The following is a 25,408-nucleotide window of genomic DNA, read 5'->3' on the forward strand; positions in this document are numbered from 1 at the left end:
TTTTGTAACCCTTGCTGTAGCTGAAACTCAGAATACAACAGAGACAAATACCTAAACCCAGTAGTCTTAAACACAGCAACATGAACGGCTGCGGTCAACATTAGGCTAAACCATATGACCACAGAGTTTAACATGACAAAGCATAGAAACATAGCTGATTCCAAGCATTGCAGAGTCGTGAGTCATTTCCCAAGACTTCTGTTTGGATTAGTCTGCGGGGTCAAAAGTCCTGACCTCAGCTAGTTTCTATAGATCTCCCCTCTCTCTGTCCTGTGACATGGAACGTGCTGTACAGTTTCTCCCGCCATGGCAAAGCAACCAACCCCCACCCCTAAACACAAGTGAAGGATCTGTCAATCAAATGTTTCCAGGCCATTCAGTGTGAAATCAACATGCTCCTGGCCACTCATATTTTTTTCATGGCTCTGTCATGCAGATGTTGCATGAGTCTCGAGGACTTGTTTCTTCTTGACGTTTATGTTTTTTTGTCTTCAACCGGGTATATGTATGCAGGCCTTCTGTCTGTGAGAATCACAAACATTTTGATGCCAGGGATTGTTGAGCACTGAAAATGAATAAAATGCAGTTCACTCTGCTGCGTTTTGTTGCCCTAACGGTGTCCTGGTGTCATCAAAACATCCTTGCCCGTCCTCTGCATTGTCTGTCACAATCAGCTGCCTTTACAAATGTAAAGTCTTAAAACAATGCATGTAATGATCAGTAATGTAAATATTTTTAAGTAATCAATAAAACAGCCTCCCTATCCTTTGAGCTATCTTTCAATTAAAATTGTCATAATTCAACATTCAACTTCATTCTACAAACATGCTCGCTATATGATAAACACCCTGGGACAAAGAGAACTGTTTAGCCAGGTGAAAAAAAGGGAAATGTGTAGTTGTAAACTATTTGAAAATACAACGGAATGCCATTCTCAAAGGGTTGGGCTACAGCTTGTTAAGTATCACGTGGAAGTGCGCTTGACCAGACATTGCAGTGAAGTGTGGGAGTGAGAGGGCTCCAGTCAGCAATGAGGGGAGATAAGTGGCGTCAGAGAGTCAGGAGAGGACAGCACAGAAGGTCCCTAACTCTCATTAGCTGTCCTTAGCATTTGCCTGAAACTGTCCTCCATTGCAAAGGGCTGGCTCTGTCAGTTGAGAATGAAATGTACCATCAGACATTCGCAAAAGGTTATAACACTTCAAAGGAAATTGAGAGTATGTAGAACATTGTCAATCGGGTAACGAAACTAGTGACTGACCTTGATACAAACTACTCATTATCAGCCTGCCCTGGTGGTATTCTGGCGTCTTTGGAAACGATCGAATTGAGTTTTTTACGCCATCTGCTGCTCACGGAGGATATGTGTTCATTTGGAAAACGCTCTGAAGAGTCAGCTGACAAAGAAAGTCATGTGATTCAAATTATCTAGGTAGACTACTGACTGAAGAAACAAAACAGCCTGTACCGCTCTCTATCAAGCCGTGTTTGTCCAACAGCCCACACTGTCAACTTTGCCAACTATCAGCATGGCCTGGTCCAAATATCAGCTTTTTCTAGCTGGTTTGATGCTCACGACTGGCTCTATAAACACGCTGTCGGCAAAGTAAGTGAAGATTTTCGCGATATTTGTATTCCATGTTTTGTGAAAGTATTTGTAATATAATGCCATATAATTTGATCATCAGATCTGGTTTATGTAGGCCAAATGACAATTGTAAAACCATAGGCTATGTAAAGACACTGACGCAGTACTAAATAAATCGCTGCACTGGTGAATAAGTATCGGACTAGTATGGGAATTGAACTTGTCAGAATTCTTTATAGACTGATCATAAGTACAGAGGGGATAGTGGGAAAAAGGTTGGGAAGTAAACTGAAAGCCTAGCCATGTGTAACCCGTTATAAGAATGGACCAGGAGTTACTTTCACTCCACTCCTTTACATTATGAAGGTTTAACCTTCGGTAGCCTACTCCACATTTACATTTCATCACAAATTGATGTGTCAGAGAGAAATCTTTCACGTGCAAATGTGTCTTGACATGAAAGAACCGCAAGAACATTGTCAGTATGCTTCATCAGCAAATGCTTTATGCACTACAGACAGACTTCTCCGTCTCCAACCTCCCTCCCGGCCCAGTGTCCGTTTGGCTTCCCTTTTGCCCTGTCAAGTGAAATGGGCAGTTGTACTTCTGCTACTTTTAATGTTAGGCTACACCGTTTTGACCAGTTGGCATTTGAAATGATACCTTGCTGAAACTGGCCCTGTACTGTTGCTTAGTTGAATGAGGAAATGTGATAAAACAAAGGTTAGGTTTCACTCAGTCCGCCTCTCAAAAAGTTTGCTACCTGAAGCCAAACTACTTTACTACGCTCTACTGAAGGTAACTGATACTTGAAATTTACATACAGATGGCTTCCAGTCCCTCTTATCTTTGCCTTCATAATTAGAACCTACAGCTTCATCAGCAAGGTTAATCACCCAAGCCTGTTCTGGGTTTCAAACTAGTCAAATTAGCTGCAATATTGCTTTGTAAGCACATCACATGCTAGTCATGCTTGTGTTGATTTGTCCATAAAACAAGGGCAATGAGGTTGAGCAGATAAGCTACTCATTATCTCTGTGGAGGTAGAAAGGCGTCACAAACTGGTTTGTTTTGTTACGGCTTTGAATTCTACTTTCAGTTTTTTATTGAATGTATTACTTAACCTTTAGGAAATGTGGTATGTAGCTGAATGAATGCAAGTGAGGTTTTTCTCATAGCTTACTAACTTCAAATGTGTCTTTTACAGATGGGCAGACATGTTCTCAGCAAAGGGCTGCAAAGACTCTGATGAGCACACCTTCTCCCACCCCTTTGTCCAGGTGTGGTTCTTTTCAGACATCTAGAGAAACTTGAGAGAGAAATTTGACATTGAAAATTTGTCTTAACATTGTTGTTCTTGTGTGTCTCTTATCCGTTGGTCTGCCGTCCAGGCAGTAGGTATGTTCTTGGGAGAGCTCAGCTGTTTGGTGGTCTTCCACATTCTGCTGTGTCATGACCGCAGGGCGCCAGTACCAAGGATGAACGCAGGCCAGAGCTTTAACGCCCTCCTCTTCCTCCCCCCGGCCTTGTGCGACATGACTGCGACGTCCATCATGTATGTTGGTACGTAACACGTGTTATGTGTTTGTCTTTGTCTTCTCATTGTCAGTAATGACAGTGGTGTAGTCTGGGATGTCGTAGTGGGCATACGATCAATTTTCTAAACCCCTCTCCTCCCCTTTTCAGCACCCACCCATGTATCAATTCAAATTTTACATTGAGCATACAGGAAATCCTTGTGAAATCTGTGGCCCCGTAGCCTATGTAGACTACCACTGGGTGAACCACATGTGATCCTATTAACTAAAGTTGAGAAAAAAATCTGCTGTCTGGCGTTTCCCTTCAGAATTATTTGACTGTGTAGGTTAAGCCATGGTATAGTTGCAACATCAAAGTCAAAGTGAGGTGATGGAAGGTGTCTTTGGTACGGGGACAGTGGTTGTCTGTTTGAAGCAGGAGGGGATTACAGACAGTTCAGGGAGAGGTTAACTGTTAGCTCTCCTCGCGTCAGCCATGGATGGGGACAGAATGGTGTTGTCCTGGTCCTCAACTAGTCAAACCATCAAGATTGTGTCCCTCGCCTCAAACCATGTGTAGAAGGTGGAGGAAGGAAGAGAGGCATCATTGCTATTTCTCCCCCTGTAGTCTATGATGGAGCGCACCCCACACAAATCTGGGGTCAGAGCTGTGATAGGTAGTGGTGACTTGTCCCTGTAGGCTCTTGGTATCTCTGATTGTCCCCGAAGGTCCTATCTGGATTTTCTCAAGCTCCCAAGGGCTATGAGGGGAGCATAGCACAGACATCACCATTAACCCAGAGCTTTTGGTTGGGGAAAGTCCTAACATTGACTTGCGACAACACCATCAGTACACTTGAAGATAAGCTGCACTTACCGAGGACAGAGTCTTTGCATTCATCAGTCTCTCCACCAGCTACAACACAGAACATCTGCCAGTTTGTGGTTTCAAAACAAGCCTGGGGAGTAGCAATGGATTCCTCACTCCAGCATTGAAGTACCTGTTTGAGGTGTTGTCTGTAGTTTAGGAGAAGAATGGAGGTGTGATCTTCCTTCCCAAAGGCAGGACAATGGTCAAGTGTCCGATCACCACTCCATCATGACCTTCAGTGTCACATTATAGCAGTATAATGCTGAAGATAATCAGGTTTTGCCCAACTATGCCACAGATTGTGACATGGTAGTATAGAAATGTCTAGATTCATGATCATTGGAAACAATTAGTCGCTATTACACTCTGTCCTAAACCTGCCTGTGACCCCCTTGTACCCCCAGCCCTCAACATGACGAGCGCCTCCAGCTTCCAGATGCTGCGTGGGGCCGTGATCATCTTCACAGGCCTGCTGTCCGTGGCTTTCCTGGGACGTCGCTTAGTGGTCAGCCAGTGGTTGGGCATCCTGATCACCATCCTGGGACTGGTGGTGGTGGGCCTGGCCGACTTCTTCAGCGGCCACAGGGACGAAACCCACAAACTCAGCGACATCCTCACAGGTACACTTGGAGGAGAAGGGGTGCTATTGGTGTGATCAGATGGGAGCTGGAAAGCCAGCATTGAAATTCATGGAAATGTGTGAGGCAATATCTATATTTTGTAGTAGGACCGTGTTGAATAAAGTCTATTTTAAAGGAAGTAAACACTAGGGATGGGCGAACGATGCCTTGTGAAGCTTTGGTGTTTTTTTCCGGATTGTGCCGGCCCAAAGAGCCGAACTATCGGCGCATTCAAAATTAACAGCGTCATCTAGCAGCCGTTTAAACTGGTTGAATGAGGCGTAGTGGTTGTCTCCGACGGTAGACTACTACTACTATCGCCTACTACCATTTATTCTGGGGCTTAGGCCGCCAACAAGATTCTCCAAGCATCTTGGTCCTGAGCCAACATCTCAAGCTGTCCCCAAGTGTAGCCCATTTTCTTGGCATCTGCCTCCCAGTCTCTGCGCCATGTGTTTTGCGGCCGACCTCTCTTTCTTTTCCCTTGGGGATTCCACTTGAGGGACTGTTTTGTGATGTTTGTGGCTGGTTTGCGGAGAGTATGGCTTATCCATCTCCAACATCATTGGAGGATCTCTTCGTCCGCTGGCTTTTGGCTGGTACGTTCCCCCAGTTCTTTGTTACTGATGGTGTTAGGCCAGTGGATCTGGAGGATTTGTCGCAGACGGTTATTGATGAATGACTGGATTTTGTTTGTCGTATTCACTGTAGTCAGGGCCAGGTTAAGGTCATCTGGGGCCCGGGACAGAAGCCTCCCTGAGGCCCCCCCATGCAATTTTTTAATATATATATATGTTATTATTGCTATGATTTTTATCAATATATATTATAGAAAGAGAGAGGGATTGGTAATTAAATTATGACAGACAAAAATATCAGTATGTGATACATTGTAATCAATGGCGGCTGCTGGTCTTTCAAAGAGGGGAAGCTCATTTTCGGCCCACATCCTAAAAATGTTTTATTTGGCTAGTTTACTGGCTAGTTCACCCTACGACACTAGCCTAGCCTACTGAATGAATGAACGAGCGATCTAACAAAACAATATTAATCAAGGAGGAAATGTGGAAATAAGGGTTAAACTGAAACAAGGAACGTGGTGTATAATTGTATGAAATGTATGATGAAAATTGGTTAGCAATTTCGCCAAGCAAATACCAATAAATAGGTTGCTGCCGTTTTGTCTTTCAACTCCAGTTGCAAAATCCGCGATGGGACTGAGCTTGAATAGCTTCGGTGACTTTTTGTAGTACAAAATTACTGTCAATCAAAAGGAGAAGCAGTCTTTCGACAGACCCTTCAATCATCACGCGGAAGCCCAGCGTCCAGGCCAGCCCACTCTACCATTCACCCCCAGAGACGCTGAGCGTCCGAGGCGGGACATAATCTCAGCATTCATCCAATGACCGTATAGTTTCGAAGCACTGAAAAAAACTGTTAAAAGCAGCCCCATTGAAGTCCATGGAAGCTGAGCTTCAACAGGGAAATTCACTGTGACGCTACGGGAATGTATAAGAAGGAAATCAGTCAGTCGACCTGCTAATATATGTAGCTGATTCTGAAAGAACTGGTCTTCGATATGAACGTGTTCTAACGCATTTAAAATGTTAACACAATAGTAAATATTTGAACATTAATTTTTTTAAATTTTAGGGGACGCTGAGCTTCCCTTGCGGTCTTAAAGAAATCGCCACTGATTGTAATACATTGTAACACGCACCCCTAGCCAGCCACAATGTCAAATAAATTGGAACATGCAGTCTAGCGTGCACACACACAGCCCAGCGAACACATATATACAAACAACTCGATTGAACAATTTAATTATCAGGCTGTGGCCGCCTACTGAAAAGAACATAGGCTAGATAATCAGTGTGGGACTAGTTTAAGTCCACTCTTTACTCTTTACTGTCTACTTTTTTGAAGGCAAAGTCACGAATCAAATCGTTGAAGTCGATTTGGCGAAGCAAGTCAAACTCGTTTCACATCACCTTCATGCGAAGCCATTGTTGTCTTGCATGCTTTGATACCGGCAACGACACATGACGCTAAGAGAACGTGGACTTCACTACGGGTGGGTAAATGCATCAAAAATATGTATTATTATTCTTTATTTTTTTTATCTCCCGTGCTGGGGCCCCCTAGTGGCCGGGGCCCAGGGCAGCAGCCCCTCCTGCCCATTGCACAAACGCGGCCCTGACTAGTCCTCCATGTCTCAGCACCATAGAGTAGGACTGACTTCACATTGCTGTTAAAGATCTTGATATTCATCTGTGATGGCCAGGTCTTTTGCGCTCCAGATGTTTTTTAGTTGGAGGTACGCAACTCTGGCCTTGCCAATCCTGACTTTCACATCTGCATCTGTTCCACCCTGCTTGTTGACAATGCTGCCAAGGTAGGTGAACTCCTCAACCTCCTCCAGAGCTTCGCCTTCCAGCATGATGGATGCAGTGTTGGCAGAGTTGACTCTCATGACTTTGCTCTTCTCTCTGTGGATGTTAAGACCGAGGCGAGCAGAGTTGGCTGCGATGGTGCTGGTCTTTTCCTGCATCTGCTGCTAGGTATGAGAGAGAAGGGCCAAGTCATCTGCAAAGTCCAGGTCATTGAGCTGTGCCCACATTGTCCACTGTATGCAGTTTTTTCCTTTCTGCTGTGGATTGCTTCATTACCCAATCCATTCCCAGCAGGAACAAGAACGGCGATAGTATGCACCCCCTGCCTCACTCCCGTTTGTACGCAGAAAGCACCAGTAGGTTGTCCCTCGTGGATCACTCTGCAGGTCATTCCCTCATAGGTGTTTCTGATGATATTAGCTTCTCAGGCACTCCGTAGTGCCTGAGAAGCTTCCAGAGGGTCTCCCTGTCCACACTATCGAAAGCCTTCTCGTAGTTGATGAAGTTTATGAATATCGGTGAATTCCACTCTATTGACTGTTCCAGGATGATGCACAGTGTGGCAATCTGGTCTATACATGATCTGTCCTTGCAGAAGCCCGCCTGCTGGTCTCTAAGCTGGGGGTCAATCATATCCTTCATCCTGTCCAGTAAGACCCTGTAGAAGACCTTTCCTGGAATGGATAGTAGCATGATCCCCCTATAGTTTCCACAGTTGCTCAGGCCCCCTTTCTTTGGCATCTTAACAAGATACCCTAACCCACATCCCATCTATGTTTCTTTCCTCACCTTCCTTATCTAGCTCTTGCACGGCCTGACACTTGTTCTTTAGTCTGATCTTGAATTTCTCAGCTGCTGCTGGATCTCTTAATAGTGCTGTGTTGAATTTCTTTATCTGTCTCTTCTCACCTGTCCAGTTTCTCCTCAACTTCAATTGGACTTTGGCAACGAGAAGATGGTGGTCTAATGCTACGTCAGCTCCTCTTCTGGCTCGTACATCTAGGAGGGACCTCCTAAACTTCTTTGTGACACATACATGGTTTATTTGGTTCTCAGTGGAGAGGTCCAGTGATACCCATGTGGCTTTGTGTACTCGCCTGTGGGGGAAGACACTTCCTCCGCTGACAAGGTTGCAAACTATGTTTGCACATAGTTCTGCGAATCTCTCTTCATTTCGTTCATCTCCTAGACCATGCTGCCCCATTATCCTCTCATAGCCTCTGTTGTTACTTCCAATTTTTGCATTGAGGTCTCCCATTAAGATGGTAATGTCTCTTCCTGGGTATCTCTGGATGATGGTCTGTATTCTGCTATAGAATTCGTCCTTGCTCTCTTCGTCACTGTCGTTGGTTGGGCCATAGCACTGAATGATGTTCATGTTTATTCTTTCCTTCTTTGTTTTGAATGTCGCTGCTATTGCTCTCGGGCCATGTGCCTCCCATCCCATGAGTGTTCTCTGAGCAGCCTTGGACAGCATCTAAGCGACTCCCTGGGTGTGGTGTGCGTTGTCCTCCTCATGGCCCGAGTACAGCATCAGCTCTCCTGTTGCAAGCCTCTTCTGTCCAGAACCCATCCATCTTGATTCACTGATTCCGAGTATGGCAAGGTTGTACTTCCTCATCTCGGTGGTAACTTGTTCGCTCTTTCCAGCTTCGAACATGGTCCTTACGTTCCATGTACCGATGGAGGACCAGGTGTTGCCTTTAGTCTGACCTCTACCCTAAAACCTGCCCGGCTTGGTAAGACCTGCCAAGGGTATAGCCCCCACCGGTATAGCCTCCAGTCAATGGAAGTACACAAGCCTCCCCACCACGGCAAGGTAACAACACAGAGGGAAGCGACGGTAGACTACCCTACATTATTTAGTATTTTAATTAAGGCTACATGTGTTCATTTTGATCTGATAGTAGTGCTCACACATTAAAATGTTGTGATACATCTGTAGGCCGTTAGAATTGTGTCATTTTCTCACAGTAAAAGTTAAAGAATAACGTCCGAGGTGCCCTGCACTGGGGCGCAAATTCAGGTATCCAGACTTGCGTTAACAATATGTCGTCGAACATCGTTTTAACCAGCTACACCACCGAAAAAGCTGTTACTTACTGGCTTCGTTCCCTCTATGGCTCTGGTTCAGAAGAGCGGCAAAACTTTGAACCAGTTCGTGACGTTTGAAGCATTGAACGTCATCTATCATGTGGTTATTGTAATTTGATACAAGCTCCAAAACACTTTTTCGAAACTGCGTGTTTTGCGACACAAGCATTGATGTGTCAGTGCCATACGTCCCATCCCTAGTAAACACCATATTTGAAATCATCTGTTTTTAGTCATGTTGTTTGGCGTCTTCATTTTGATTTTGCGTCCAACTTCTCTGAAACATGCCTTATTTGCCCCATCCTTATTGTTTATCCTCATAGTTTTCTGTAGCATAGATTTACAACTAACAACCATGCCCAATGTGTCTGACTTTTCTGCAATCTCAAAGTGAGCAAAAAATATGCTTGATCTTCGCTTAACCTTCTGACTTCCAGGTGACCTTCTGATCATCATGGCTCAGGTCATTGCCGCAGTGCAAATGGTCCTGGAGGAGAAGTTTGTCTATAAGCACGATGTTCACCCTCTGCGGGCAGTGGGAACTGAAGGTAATACAAAACACTCTGCCATATCATCAGTCCACTTTAGTGTTTTGCCATTGAGGACTTTCAAGTGCAGTAAATTGAATTGCATTACTACTACTACTACATTGACTAAATAACTAAACAAACACCACAATAACTGAACAATTGTTTGCCTTTAACTGAGCTTTTATTTGCATTTATTGCAGAGTGAAAAATACACTTTTTAAAGCCAAATAGCTAGTGAATGTTCAAACGTTATCAGCCACTGAGTGACACATCTAACAGCTACTTGCTATAGAGCTTCTGGTCGCAGTTAGTAACTAAAACGCAACCAACGTCGTAATGCATATAACTTTTTTTCAGAGCTACTGTGAAGTTTATAAAAACTTGAACCAGATTGTTGTTGGCACATGTTTTGTTTTTGGCATGTTGGAAAGATAGGTTGGTGTCGTTAGATGGGAGCAATCATTTCTGGTATTTCCACAATGCCTTACTTTGTCCTGATAAAGTTTGCACACATCGTTGGTCATGTAGGTAGCCTATAGCTCTGGTTTCCCTTTCAGACTATGAAAGCCAGTGTTTCTAGACATATCACTTGCTTTCTCTCATTGTTTTAAGAGAGAATCTGAAAGAAATACATAGGCTACGTAAGAAGGGAGATTGACAACTAGACAAACATAAATGTACAAACATTTTCCCGATCTGACTCAATGTAGCTGCTGGACATTCCAGATTCAGCAGCTATCAAATTTGCTACAGTTAGGTCCATAAGTATTTGGACATTGACACAATTTTCATCATTTTGGCTCTGTATACCACCACAATGGATTTGAAATGAAACAATCAAGATGTGCTTTAAGTGCAGACTTTCAGCTTTAATTTCAGGGTATTTACATCCAAATCAGGTGAACGGTGTAGGAATTACAACACATTTTATTTTTTTTAAGGGACCAAAAATAATTGGACAAACTAACATAATCATAAATCTAATTGTCACTTTTAATACTTGGTTGCAAATCCTTTGCAGTCAATGACAGCCTGAAGTCTGGAACCCATAGACATCACCAGATGCTGGGTTTCATCCCTGGTGATGCTCTGCCAGGCCTCTACTGCAACTGTCTTCAGTTCCTGCTTGTTCTTGGGGCATTTTCCCTTCAGTTTTGTCTTTAGCAAGTGAAATGCATGCTCAATTGGATTTAGGTCAGGTGATTGACTTGGCCATTGCAGAACATTCCACTTCTTTGCCTTAAAAAACTTATTGCTTTCGCAGTATGATTCGGGTCATTGTCCATCTGCACTGTGAAGCGCCGTCCTATGAGTTCTGAAGCGTTTGGCTGAATCTGAGCAGATAATATTGCCTGAAACACTTCAGAATTCATCCTACTGCTTTTGTCAGCAGTCACATCATCGATAAATACAAGGGAACCAGTTCCATTGGCAGCCATACATGCCCACGCCATAACACTACCTCCACCATGCTTCACTGATGAGGTGGTATGCTTTGGATCATGAGCAGTTCCTTCCCTTCTCCATACTCTTCTCATCATTCTGGTACAAGTTGATCTTGGTCTCATCTGTCCATAGGATGTTGTTCCAGAACTGTACAGGCTCTTTTAGATGTTTTTTGGCAAACTCCAATCTGGTCATCCTGTTTTTGAGACTCACCAATGGTTTACATCTTGTGGTGAACCCTCTGTATTTACTCTGGTGAAGTCTTCTCTTAATTGTTGACTTTGACAAAGATACGCCTACCTCCTGGAGAGTGTTCTTGATCTGACCAACTGTTGTGAAGGGGTTTTTCCTCACCAGGGAAAGAATTCTTCTGTCATCCACCACAGTTGTTTTCCGTGGTCTTCCGGGTCTTTTGGTGTTGCTGAGCTCACCAGTGCGTTCTTTCTTTTTAAGAATGTACCAAACAGTTGATTTGGCCACACCTAATGTTTTTGCTATCTCTCTGATAGGTTTGTTTTGATTTTTCAGCCTAACGATGGCTTGCTTCACTGATGGTGACAGCTCTTTGGACTTCATATTGACAGTTGACAGCAACAGATTCCAAACACAAATACCATACTTGAAATTAACTCTAGACCTTTTATCTGCTCCTTGTCAATGAAATAACGAACTCCCTTTATGAGGGAATAACATACACCTGGCCATGGAACAGCTGAGCAGCCAATTGTCCAATTACTTTTGGTCCCTTAAAAAGGGGGGGGCCACATATGAAATGTGTTGTAATTCCTACACCGTTCACCTGATTTGGATGTAAATACCCTGAAATTAAAGCTGAAAGTCTGCACTTAAAGCACATATTGATTGTTTCATTTCAAATCCATTGTGGTGGTATACAGAGCCAAAATGATAAATTGTGTCAATGTCCAAATACTTATGGACCTAACTGTATTAAGCTACTAATAATAAGCCTTGTGTCACCAGTCCTGTTGTTACCGAATGCCGATATAATAAAAAATGGCTTATTATTATTTATTATCTCTTACAATGTACTACATATTAAAAATATGATCTCTTACAATGTACTAAATATAACAAATATTGTTTGTTTAGAATCAGAATCAGAATCAGAATGGGTTTTTATTTGCCATGAAAGTTTGCACAGACAAGGAATTTACTTCGGTAGGAGAGCCTACCTAGGCAGCCAATTTCGGCGCCACTAGAAAGTTACAGCATAACATGAGGAGAGAGGAGGAGAGAAAAAGGCAACACCCAGAATGCTCCTAGAGGAGTACAGTGTGGGAACAGACAAAAACCTCAGCACATAAGCACAACAACATTGGGGGGGGGGGGTAGACAAGCAGCATCTGGACCTGCAGCCATGGTAGGCGCTGGACACAGAACCGCCAGCCACCCTGGGGAAACAAACAGGCGAAGGCGTTGGATGGGGGTGGGGGGGTGGTGATATCTGTAGTAGGTGAAAGTTAATGTGTGAGTAAGTCTGGGTTGGCGCCCTCGACCTAGGCCACAATCAGTCCGATTCTCCCTATGCAGATTGTGTTGGCCAGGAGACATCCTTGGTCATGACCCGGGAAGAGACCAAACCACAGATGTCGGTGGGGGGGGGGGGGGGAAGGGAGGAGCAAGATAGTCTCGCTTCAGCGCTCTCCAGGGGAGTTGTTTTCCAGCAACGACCTTGGCCAGGGCTTGTGCTGGTTACGGGGCCGAAAGAGGATAAGATTGGGGTAGTTGTTTTGACGAGTAGCCGCAACTCAATTTTCGCGTCCACCCTTCAGGAAGGTCTCCACGTCCTCCATCTTCCTCTGCAGAGCCGCAAACTTATCCCTGTTGTAATCAATGCTGCGTTGTAAGTTCACAGACTGAGCTCCAGCAACTCTGCCCACCGCTTCAATCATATCGGGCAGCCTAACGGGGCTTTTGACGGCTGCAGCCGTTTCCTTGATTTTACGATATACAAAGCCAGCGCCTATTCCAAACAGCAGAAAGCCTGTAATCATGGAACATTCAAACATTAACATGCAAATCGAGTGGGGAACGGTGCTACAGAGATAGATTTTGTTGTTGGAGAAGATAATGTCATTCGATTTGGATGTGATATCTTTAACCTAGATTATTAGGGTTCCTCCGGTAGGAGGAAACCTATTGTTTTTGTTCCTACTATTATTATTATTATTATTATTATATTTCTCCACGAAATGGGTCAATAGCTAAAAAAGTCCTTGGCCCGATTCTTTTTCAAATTTGGCCCAATGATACACCAGGTCACTCACTACTCCCAGACCGCTAATGGCCCACGTACGCCCATAGGTGGCGCTATAAGCCATGCCCAAAATCTAGGTGATTTCCCCTGCGCCCCATTACTCCAATGCCAGAAAATTGGTATACATGTCTTATTTCTCAAGGGGAACAAAAAAGCCTCAAAGACATAAGGTCCGGCATGATAGATTTAGCTGTACTGTTCAAATTTTGTACAACCTTCAAAACATTCTCCTCATGAACCATAGATCCAATCAACTTGAAATGTGTTACAGGTGTGTAGACTACATGTCTTTATATAGGGTGAAATACAATACAAAATGGCTGAAAGGTGTGTATTTATGTAAATGTACACATTGCCTCAATATCTTTGTGTCAATAAATCAAATATAATTTTGACCGATGGCTTTTCAAACATGGTTCAAGATGACATCACTCTGAAGTACCATAAACAATTTCACCTTGGTATGTCAAAATATGATTGAATTACAGCTGTTTGAACTTTAGCCGAATCTAGCAACGCTTACCACAGGAGAAACGGATTAGTTTTTTATACTGTAACTGACCATGACAATATTCAACACTGAGAATGGCTCAATGGGTTGAGACAATGTGCTGTAAAGTGTGTAGGGGGTTAAATATTGGCCAAACAACCTAAACGAATTCCCCTATGGTGGATGGTTAAAGGAAGATGGGAAACTGAATAGTGTATTATCATCAACCAAATAATGCCAATACAAATAGAATTAAGGTTATTTGACTCTGGGTTAAATCAGAGCAAGAATGGTCAAAGTACGGTTAAATGGAATACGCATTTAATAACATTGCAAATGAATGAAATCAATTACAAAGCAAACATGTTACAAAATGAAGACTTTAAATTAGTGGTGGGCCGTTATCGGCGTTAACGGAGTGAGACTCTTATCGGGCGATAAACAAAATATCGCCGTTAATCTATTCTCAAAGTTGGGTTGGGAGCTGGATCCATACTACGAAAGCTATGATGACTTTCACCTTGATATTTTAGCGCGGATGTATACATAGCCAAATTGCACTGTAGGGGGCGAGAACGAGTCTTCGAACCTGTGTGTATGCCCTGTGTATGCAATTATCACATCAAACGTGACGTGCTAACATGGATGCAGCTATGAAGCCGCCTGGTTTGCTTCAGGGAAAATTTATTTTTAAGAAGCTTCCCAATGGAAACCTCGACAAGACTAAGGTTGATTGCACCTTGTGCTATGCGGAATTAGTTTACTGTAGGTAGGAGTTCTTCCAGTCTCAAATACCACCTAAACGCAAAGCATGCCTTAGCTAATGCGGAAGATGCCGGGCCAAGCACTGATGTAGCGCAGGGGAAGAGTCGTCGTCAAACTACGATGTTTGAGTGCAACCGAGGCAAGCCCGTCAGCACAGCTCTATCAGCCAAACTAACTAATCTAATAAACAGTTAATAAACACAAGTACATCTTATTGAACATAATTTATTTTCATCACCAATTATCATAGCAGAACAGCTTTCTCAAGCAGTTTGTGATGTATTTTGGAAACAGGAGATAAGCTCCTGGTCTAATGCGCCACATGGCTTGAGAAACCCGTTCTCAAAGACTTACTTTAAATCATTATTTGGGTAGCACACATATTCTGAATGCCTTCGGCAGAATTCAAATGAGCCTAGATTAACACCAAGATTACAGTGAGATTAATCTAGATTTAAAACAATTATCTATGCCCACCACTACTTTAAATCTTACCTACTCTACCATGATTATTGTAAATCAGAGAGAAAGCAAGAGTAGGACAAGGGAGAACTGAGGAAAAGGTCTCAGGAGATGAAGAATCCACAGAACAATGCATTACAATTCCCTTTATACACAAGGACAACCAATCAGACCAAATCTTGAATGGGGTGTGAGACCCATCAAGTTGAGACCGTCCAGAAACTCCAGACTTTAGCATATGAGAGGTGGGGGCAGGTTTGACACCCAGCCTTACAAGTGCAAGGTCATAGGTTCAAATCCAGCCATAGTCTTTGACCCTGTCATAATTTTGATGATCTGTTTAGTTAAACAGGATGACATTCTGAAGTACCATAGCAATTGCATCTTGATATGTCAAAAGATCACTGAATTACAGCTGTTAAAGCTGACAGTGCCCTTTCTATTCATAAAATCTCAACAGTTGGTGTGTAGCAGAGAGGATAGAGAGACTGACTTGTAACCTTATGCTCATGAGTTCAAATCCCCATTCAGTCTTTTGTTGTTGGCCAAACATGAAGTAGTTTTGCTCTCTTGTCCAACTCTTGATCTTCTACAATGTACATTTTATAATATTTTGCGGAGGAACCCGCATCGCTGCTTGCATTACATAACATTTTACATTTAGTCATTTAGCAGACGCTCTTATCCAGAGCGACTTACAGTAAGTACAGGGACATTCCCCCGAGGCAAGTAGGGTGAAGTGCCTTGCCCAAGGACACAACGTCAGTTGGCAAGACCGGGAATCGAACTGGCAACCTTCGGATTACTAGCCCGACTCCCTCACCGCTCAGCCAACTGACTCCCTCTCGCTTGCAGCTATATTTCAAATTGTAAACTTCAATTTAGGGAATAAACCCGCAATCTTGCTTCATGTCTTTGATTACACACACGTATGGGAGTCGGATGGCTGAGCGGTTAGGGAATCGGGCTATTAATCTGAAGGTTGCCGGTTCGATTCCTGGCCGTCAAAAATGACGTTGTGTCCTTGGGCAAGGCACTTCACCCTACTTGCCTCGGGGGAATGTCCCTGTACTCACTGTAAGTCACTTTGGATAAGAGCGTCTGATAAATGACTAAATGTAACATATTGGTATTGGTAGTTCTGTATATGGTATATACAGAACTAGCTATTTGACTACTAACAAGAGTCTAACAACTTAGCACATCCAAAGCTGACATAATTGTTGACAGCGTGCGGTCTCTCAAATCAAAAACTAGGCTGTTGTTCAAAATAAAATGCAGATGGTTAGACCTACAGTAGCACAGCATAAGCAGACATAGCCTAAAACTTTCATTCCTGAAACATAAAAATCCTATGCCTAGCCTATATGCTACACTGTAAAATAATGATAGGATGGCCAATTTACAGTTTTCAAGTGGTAGGCTACATCATATTCGACGTCGAACTATGGAATATAAACCGTTGTTGTGTTGTGTGCATTCAACATGTTTTGAGTCACCCGGTACTTTGATAAAATGCTTCCATACCCAGAGATGAGCAAAAATACATCAAAATGTATTTTGATAAAAAATACCCCTCAAATAAATGTATTAAAATAAACTACAAAATACCGGTGCCAGAAAATGTAACAAAATACAATACATGTATTTGTATTTAAAATATAGGAAACACTTTTTCTGGATTTTCAGTTTTCTCACAATTTGGTATAGCAGTGCATTCAGGTTTGGGCTATATAATGTACACAAAGCTCTGGTGAACCCCACAAAAAGAAAGAACGGTCACAGAATGTCAGTGTAACTAAGCCAAGCTATTAAAAGACAACAACTTGATTGATAATGTGTATATATATATTTTTTTAATAATTGGACTTAATAATGGGTTTATGGAACAGCCCATAAACTTACAAACTTCAATATATTTATTCATTCAATATTGTCTCAAAATGATATGATAATGTTCTTGTGTGGTTTTCAAAAATTATAATAAATAGTTGTTGAAAATTTAAAATTCTCTCTCTCTCTGTCTCGGCATGGGTGGGAGAGGCGTGGCGGAGTCAGGGTGGCACAGAGAGGGACAAGCTTTTGTGACGCTTTGACAAATCCATGTGTGTTTTCCCATAGGCACAGGGGAATGTGTGTGTGTGTGTGTAATCCACACTACCTGCCCCTCCACCTGACGAGTCACACAGACTCTCCCTCACACACACACACACACACACACACACACACACGCTGAGGCATCAGAGGATGAGTAGGCACTCACTCACACCTAAAACAATATAAGCTGAGCAGGGGAAACTGAAGCATCAGATCGTCCAACTTTCTGTACAAAAAATGAACTTACAAACTTCAATACAAAAGTGAACAGATAACTTAACCAGTGAGTTGAGACCCAACCACTGAGTAGCCAGTTTAGATGCCTTTTAAGAACAACTAACTTTTCAAATATTTCTGGGGTTAACTGCCTCCTGTGCGGATGGAATATTATTCCTGCAAACGAGAAGAGTCTCTCAACCGGAGCTGAAGAGGGGAGGGTTGTGTTAAATCGAACAAAAAGGAGCTTGATAAGTGGGTACTGCTGAAGAGAAAGCAGGCCTTTTCTGGTGTCCTCCAGAAAACGAAGGGTCTCTAACTCAGCTTTGATCTGAAGACTGAACTCGTGAACTGTTTTTTGATTCGTCGAGAAAGTATTTCGAGTATTTTAAATACAAAATTACTCCACTCTAAAGTATTTTGTTACAAATTACAATAGATTTTTTATCGGCCCTATCAAATACAAATTACAAAATACTCAAAACTGTTGAAATATGTATTTCAAATACAAGTTATTGAAATATGTATTTCAAATACAAGTAATTGAAATACTGCCCATCTCTGTCCATACCACAGATTTATTTGCCATTTTGGTATGGTAGAGTTTAGGCTAACAGCTACAATTGTGCTAATGTGCCGTGTGCAAAAAACAAAACGCAGATTAACGAAAGTGAAAATGGTAACACCGGCAGCTCGACTAAAAAAAATCTTAGTCGACCAAGAGCATATCGACCAAACAATCGACTAGTCGATTGAGTGGGGACAGCCCTACACCTTACAGTTGTGGCATATCACTGCACTTATAGCTGTTCATGTTGTTTGGTTGTGACTTGTTTAACTACATGCTCTTATGGTTCTTCCCTTTGGCACTTACTTTGGTTGTTCACAATGTGTGCTTCATGTTTTGGCTACTCGCGATGTTTTTTTGGCTATCTTGTTGTTATGATCAGTGACCTATGCACTTTGTAAAGCTCTCTCTTGGAAGTCGCTTTGGATAAAAGCGTCTGCTAAATGAATAAATGTAAATGTAAATATCAAGATGCTGATTAGACGGCATGATTATTGCACAGGTGTGCCTTAAACTGGCCACAATAAAAAGCCACTATAAAATGTGCAGTTTTATTGTATAGGGGGAGTCCGAAAACCAGTGCAATAATCATGCTGTCTAATAAGCATCTTGATATGCCACAACTGTGAGGTGGATGGATTTTCTCGGCAAAGGAGAAGTGTTCACAAACACAGATTTAAACAGATTTGTGAGCAATATTTGAGAGAAATAGACCTTTTGTGTACATAGAAAAAACCCTTTTGACCTTAGAACAGCCTTAATTCTTCGTGGCATGCTTTCAACAAGGTATTGGAAACATTCCTCTGAGATTTTGGTAAGAGATGATAGCATCATGTCAATATGTTATCAGTTGCTGCAGATTTGATGCACATCCATTAAGATAAAATAAAATAATCCTTTATTTGTCCCGCAGTGGGGAAATTGCAGTTTGCAACAGCAGCAGGGTACAGTACAGCACTCAGAGTAACAATTTAAAATATATAAAATATAAAATATACGAGATACAAGATACAGGGAGTCCTGCAAAAATATGAAGATAAGGACGTAAAGGTATAAAATTATGCTTATCTCCCGTTCCTCCACATCCCAAAGGTGCTCTATTGGATTGAGATCTGGTGACTGTGGAGGCCATTGTCATGTTCAACAAACCAGTTTGAGATGATTTTAGCTTTGTGACATGGTGCATTATCATGCTGGAAGTAGCCATCAGAATATGGGTACACTGTGGTCATAAAGGGATGGACATGGTCAGCAACAATACTCAGGTAGGCTGTTTAAACGATGCTCAATTGGTACTAAGGAGCCCAAAGTGTGCCAAGAAAATATCCCCCACACCATTACACCACCACCAGCCTGAACCGTTTATACAAGGGAGGATGGATCCATGCCTTCAAGTTGTTTATACCAAATTCTGACCCTACCATCTGAATGTTGTAGCTGAAATCGATGTGGTCTTCTGCTGCTATAGCCCATCTGCTTCAAGGTTCGACGTGTTGTGCGTTCAGAGATGGTATTCTGCATACCTTGGTTGTAACGAGTGGTTATTTGAGTTACTGTTGCCTTTCTATCATCTTGAACCAGTCTGCCCATTCTCCTCTGATCTCTGACATCAACAAGGCATTTTTGTCCACACAACTGCCGCTCACTGGATATTTTCTCTTTTTCGGACCATTCTTTGTAAACAATAGAAATGGTTGTGTGTGAAAATCCCAGTAGATCAGCAGTTTCTGAAATAGTAAGACCAGCCTGTCTGGCACCAATAACCATGCCATGTTCAAAGTCACTTAAATCCCCATTCTGATGCTTGGTTTGAACTTCAGCAAGTTGTCTTGACCACGTCTACATGCCTAAATGCATTGAGTTGCTGCCATGTGATTGGCTGATCAGCTATTTGTGTTAACAAGCAATTGAGGCGTACCTAATAAAGTGGCCGGTGAGTGTGTATATATATATATATATCCCAGTGTAATAAAAAAAAATGGTCAATCTGTGAATGCACCTCAATTATTATTTTTTTCTGCAGGCTTCTTTGGGTTCATCATCCTCTCGCTGCTTCTCATCCCTATGTTTTTCATCCCCGTGGGCGGCTTCAGCAGCAACCCTCGTCACGTTCTGGAGGACGCGCTGGACGCCTTCTGTCAGATCGGCCACCAGCCCCTCATCATCCTGGCATTGCTGGGCAACACCATCAGCATCGCCTTTTTCAACTTTGCAGGCATCAGTGTCACCAAGGAGATAAGCGCCACCACCCGGATGGTGCTGGACAGCCTGCGCACTGTGGTGATCTGGGCGGCCAGCCTGATGCTGGGCTGGGAGAGCTTCCATGGCCTGCAGGTGCTGGGCTTCATCATCCTGCTAGTGGGAGCAGCGCTGTACAATGGCCTCCATCGCCCCCTGGTGGCCAGGATCCCCTGCTGTGCTGGGATGATGCTGGAGGAGGAGGGGGGGAACCCAGCAGAGAGGGAGAGGCTGCTGGCTGATGGGAGGGTGCAGGCTGATGAGCAGAGCTAACAGTGGAATGGCTGACCAAATCACTATCCTTGGCCATGCCTGTCACTACACCAATCCTGAGTAGATTGACTGTATGCATTTGTGGTAAATCTCTGTAGGCCTGAGGTCACCTTGTTGATGAATGCAATGTTATTGTATGGTCAGTAGGACCATTTTGTCTATACAGACATTATGAATTCAGCCAAACATTGATTACTAGACAATTGTACAGCTGTTATACATGTTATTGGTTTAGGCATTTTAATTTGATTTTAATACTAAGAATAGCCTAGAAGAATATAAATATTTAATTAAGTTACAGGTTTTTCAATGTTGTCTTCTTTCAGGGGGCAAATTCATTTAAATTGAGTTTATGGCCAGTTAAATTGTGTGAACCTGACCTTCCTTATCAAATTACTGAAATGTGTACTGTAGTACATGGCTAAGTCACAACAGTCAACTGCCACAACTGACCGTTTTGTGACATTTTGTAAATGTTTTAGCTCATGTTTTAGATAGTTATGTTCTTTTTGGACTAACCCTAACCCACAATAATGACAATGATGTTTGCGACTGTGTGCTTGTAGTGTATTTACTGCTCCTATGTTCATGTTGCCAATGCCACTGCTCACACATGGGCCTATGTTATATATTTTCCGTAATTCAAGGAATTCATCTTTTGTGGTTTCCTTTTTAAAGAACGGGTTTGTTGCATTTTTCTAAGTATTTTTCAGTGGTTGTGTCACATGCTGAAATCCTTCAAAAATATATTCTGAATGCCATTTTGTGCATTTGAATATTCGTTTCTTGACATTATTTGGTTTTAACTGACTGTGCAACTCTCAAATCATTGATAAAACAGGTTTGCTGAATAGCTTACCAATTAAAAGGGACTTTTAATTCATATGACTGGATCGAATGAACTAGTCTAAAATGCGGATGGTAAGGGTTTTCAAATAAATGAATTATTATTGCCTTTTTTTTGTTATGACGAGTGCTATTTAGTGCTTATCCCTTTTTGCACTAGCTCATCTGAAAATGGCCATCATATTGTTTTTAGCAACAACTGACTAATTGACTAATGTAGACAGCTTCCATGTGTGATGAACAGGCAGGGCAGGTGTCCATCATCAACTGTTAGCCAATCAGATAGTAGCTGGCTTCATGCCTTCCTCCAGTTCCCCTCTGATGAGTTGCATGTACCTGCACACATAGACATAATAAAGAGTAGACGCCGCATCGACCGCTACTGCCTACTGGCGCTGACGAGCCGTGGGGCCGTCATCTTGGAACGGGCAACCGCTCCACTCAGTGTAATCTGTTTGGCTGGGGCAATGAGCTGTCAGCGCATTTAATTAATCATACCAAACTGAATACCGAACTGATTTTCACGCGGTTTGCTTTGCTGCAAAGGTCATACATGTAGCTATGATACAGGACATGGTTATTCTTTTCACAAAACAACCAATAGTATGGTGATGTTAAATCTTACTTGTGAAAAGTAATCCCCCGAGCACTGTTTGCGATTGTTTGCCGATTTGAGCAGGAATATGCTGCACAGTGCTGGCATCTTGTTTATTCTGATGCTACGCAACTAGGAGTTTGCCCTGTCCAAGATGGCGGTGTCTACTATTTATTATGTCTATGCCTGCAGAGCCAGAGAGCTGCAGTTTCAGGACCGCAGTTCTAGGACCCTCGTTTTATCTGACAGCGCCACCTAGCGAATTGGATAACCATGGACCGGAACAAGACAATATTTTCCTGCAGTAGTGAATGTAGGCAGAGAATGTCTAATATGGGGAGAATTCCTAGCCTGGTCCTAACCAGACTCGTACATTTCATTTGTACAGAGTCTGGCCTCGCTCCATTGACAAGCGTTGACTTCCTTGTAGGCGGGTACTCTGTTGAAGTTTAAAACTATTGGATCTGCCCAGAGCCACTCTCATCTGCCATAACCAATCGATGGCTGCAAAATCAAACTGTTCCCGAACCCCGTGGGGAGGAGGGCCACAACATCATGGCCACCAACAAAACTCAGCAAAACTTGTTCTTGCTCCGGCTTTAGTTTATATATATTCGGCAGTGTTGCCACAACGGACAGAATGGCTTCGCTCACATCTTTCTCCGCCGCCATTACGGAACTACAACACAAACTAGCACACAACATCAACATCATCGTTCTCAGCCACTCCCTCTGTTCGCTGATTCGCCGGTAGAAAATCTACCTGAGACATCTGACTTACGTACCTCATGGCCAGACCTACAGAAGCAAAATCAAAATTGAGCGGAAGTACGTAGGAGGGCAGAGCCAGGCTAGAGAACTCCCACTCCCAGTTCAGAACTTCCGGGTTCTGAACTGGTTGCAGTTCCACTCTAGTTCCATATGAGGGCGCTAACGGTCGAGTGCAGAATGAATGGACGTCTATAGAGCTATACCCCTCAAAATCCACTTTTCTCAGGATATAATTTTTTTCTTGTCATTTGAATTTTGAAATCGAAAGGGGAGGCAAAACAAATACACACTGCTGGATGTTAGATTTTTTTTAAGTCGCTTTTTTGTTCTAAAAAGCCTTTTACAATGTCAATGACGTCATACACATTGTACGGCCAGAGATACTGCATTACGGCAAGCTCTGGTTACTTCCTTTTTTCTCTCGAGGCATCGACAACACAGCTGACAGGTTAGGCTCTACTTGTCAATACATATGCTAGAAAGAGTTTTGGCTTGCTAATGTTGGTGCTAATGTTACTAATGCTCTGACATTCTGATTCCACTTCGGATGCCATCAAGCGGGATCTCTGTTTGTAGCCAGTCCTTCACTAACCAATCAGCAGCATTCATAGCAGAATTAAAAAAATCGAAAGGACATAAGTACTCGTTCATTCAACTTTCGACCTATAATCCATGTTGAACATGCAAAAACTACAATCAAATCTGAGATTTCTCAATAGGTTTGCCAACCCCTTTCTCAACCCCAAATGAGGGACACTTTCTTCCAGGTGTGCACACGCACATGCGCACGCACCAACAGCTGAAAAACAATAACGGAAATCGCAAGCTTTCACTAGCCATACCATGATACACCTACTCAATCAGTGTAATTTTGGCAAACCACTAATAGCTACTCGCTTGGATGTATTGTTCAAAGTAATAGTCAAGGCAATTATTAAGTTTCTCCTTTTGACACACAATAACGCTCACCTCCCCAGTGGCCAGTTCACACACACTGTCACCAACAAGCAACAAACGTGTCCCATAGCAACGTTTGCGTGAGTTTTGACGCGTTTACAGTAGCCTATTATTGTCCGGTGAGGCTGTGATTGGAATACGGGACTGGAGCTGTCCCTGACGGGACAAATCAAAATCACCCATAATCCGGGATGTCCCGGACAATTCTGGACGGTTGGCAACCCTATTTCTCAACGACAATCAGGTGAAAGAGACAAATTTTGCCGTTTAGCTCCATAGACTCCCATTCATTTTGCATTCGACCGTGATCACTGCCAGTGGAACTCTGGTGGAACTGCAACAAAATTCGGTACAATGGGACTTTAAGATCCTGTAAAGCATGATTTGCTTCTCAGTACAGTATATGTGTGAAATGAGTTCCTGAAACCATGTGCAAAGCGCGAAAACTTTGTCACTGAAATGTGGAGTTAGACCATAGAACAGTTTTTCTTCCGTTTACAGAACAGGTTTTAATGGGCGAAGCCAAAAAATGATCTACGTCATTTTGACCCATCTACGTCAGATCACTGAATGGCTCCTCCTGCTTTACTGTTATTGTAGCCTACATCAGCTAGCTAGCTAGCTTCAGGATGTCTCACGCCACCCGCAACTGCATCTTCCCTGGATGCAAGAACTACAGCTGCGCTGCAACGCTATTTAATTTCCTATTGATGAGGAAAGGAAAAATAGGCGGATTGATTTTGTGAAGAGCCACGCTGATGGAAAGCTTCGGATAAACAGCCGCCTCTGCAGTGACCATTTAATGGCGGATAGTTTTAACATGGACCAGAGACGGGGTTCAGGGACACACGGCTTCTCTTGCAGCGCGGAGCCGTACCTACCATCGCCTTCCCGGCCGTTCCTCCTCCGGTCGCACCTGGACCATCCACCGAAGCCAGCAGTTCATCACTCAGTTCTGTTTGCTTGTTATAATTATACTCAGTAGCGGCTGGTGATAATTTTACTGGCAATAAACAGAAAGCAGCACTTCGAAACTGGGCAAAACAACCACCACTACTTTATTTAAACAACTATGTATTTAAGAAGAGCAAGACAATACGATACAAAATTCAAGTTACAAACATAACAAGACAAACCCTGGCATTTTTGGCCCATGCGGCCCACTCCCACCGTCAGACTGGTCAGACACATTCCCTGCAGACAGTCCTTAAAATATGCGTGCATTCTATAATATGATTTGCCTAGTGTTCTGCATTCATGTGATAGTTTTGGATCCTTCAAGAAATGTCTCAAGATTTATATGTTGATCTTACACTTAAATAATTCATTAATTCTTTGAGTTATGATGTGCATATTTATGGTATAAAAATATATATACATATTGATATTTGATATTGTATTGTTGTTATTATTACTATTTTGCTTAATAATGGCTTGGCAACTTTTTACTTAAAACTGTTTACTGTTAATTTTATTTATAGTAAGATTCATATTTTGTCGCTTTGGATAAAAGTGTATGCTAAATACAATACAGAAACTCACACACAGCCTCCCTCCCTTCCTGAGCCCCTGTTAATTTGCCTACTCCTTACCACGTCGTCAACTACTCTTCTCATCTTTTCCTCACTCGCTCCCATGGCCCTGTCATGGTCACTCTCCTCCTCCTCGGCTCCTTCCCTGACCCTGTCAGTATGTTTCTGCCTCTCTGAGCCAGCTACCTCTCCTCCTTCCTCTACAAGTGGAATGTCTGTGTACTCACTGTAAGTCTCTGGATAAGAGCGTATGCTAAATGA

General features: G+C 42.8%; 1 protein-coding gene across 1 annotated transcript; it reads left to right on the forward strand.

The window, feature by feature from the left end:
• The first annotated feature begins 1,487 nt into the window (after positions 1–1,487).
• slc35f6 (solute carrier family 35 member F6) lies at positions 1,488–21,214 on the forward strand. The gene is made up of 6 exons (XM_067242004.1): positions 1,488–1,606; positions 2,796–2,868; positions 2,980–3,151; positions 4,381–4,596; positions 9,521–9,631; positions 19,959–21,214. Exons 1-6 carry the CDS (start codon positions 1,530–1,532, stop codon positions 20,444–20,446), a joined length of 1,137 nt encoding a protein of 378 aa, XP_067098105.1. The 5' UTR covers positions 1,488–1,529; the 3' UTR covers positions 20,447–21,214.
• Positions 21,215–25,408: the final 4,194 nt, after the last annotated feature.

The sequence above is a fragment of the Osmerus mordax genome, chromosome 8, assembly GCF_038355195.1.
Source record: "Osmerus mordax isolate fOsmMor3 chromosome 8, fOsmMor3.pri, whole genome shotgun sequence".
In the NCBI taxonomy this organism is placed as follows: domain Eukaryota; kingdom Metazoa; phylum Chordata; class Actinopteri; order Osmeriformes; family Osmeridae; genus Osmerus; species Osmerus mordax.

What these genes read in the sequence shown, in the direction of transcription:
- slc35f6 (XM_067242004.1), top strand. Translation starts at nt 1,530, where the DNA reads ATGGCCTGGTCCAAATATCAGCTTTTTCTAGCTGGTTTGATGCTCACG. An exon ending in ATAAACACGCTGTCGGCAAA is followed by an intron (nt 1,607 to 2,795) that starts GTAAGTGAAGAT and finishes TGTCTTTTACAG; the next exon opens with ATGGGCAGACATGTTCTCAG. An exon ending in TCTCCCACCCCTTTGTCCAG is followed by an intron (nt 2,869 to 2,979) that starts GTGTGGTTCTTT and finishes TCTGCCGTCCAG; the next exon opens with GCAGTAGGTATGTTCTTGGG.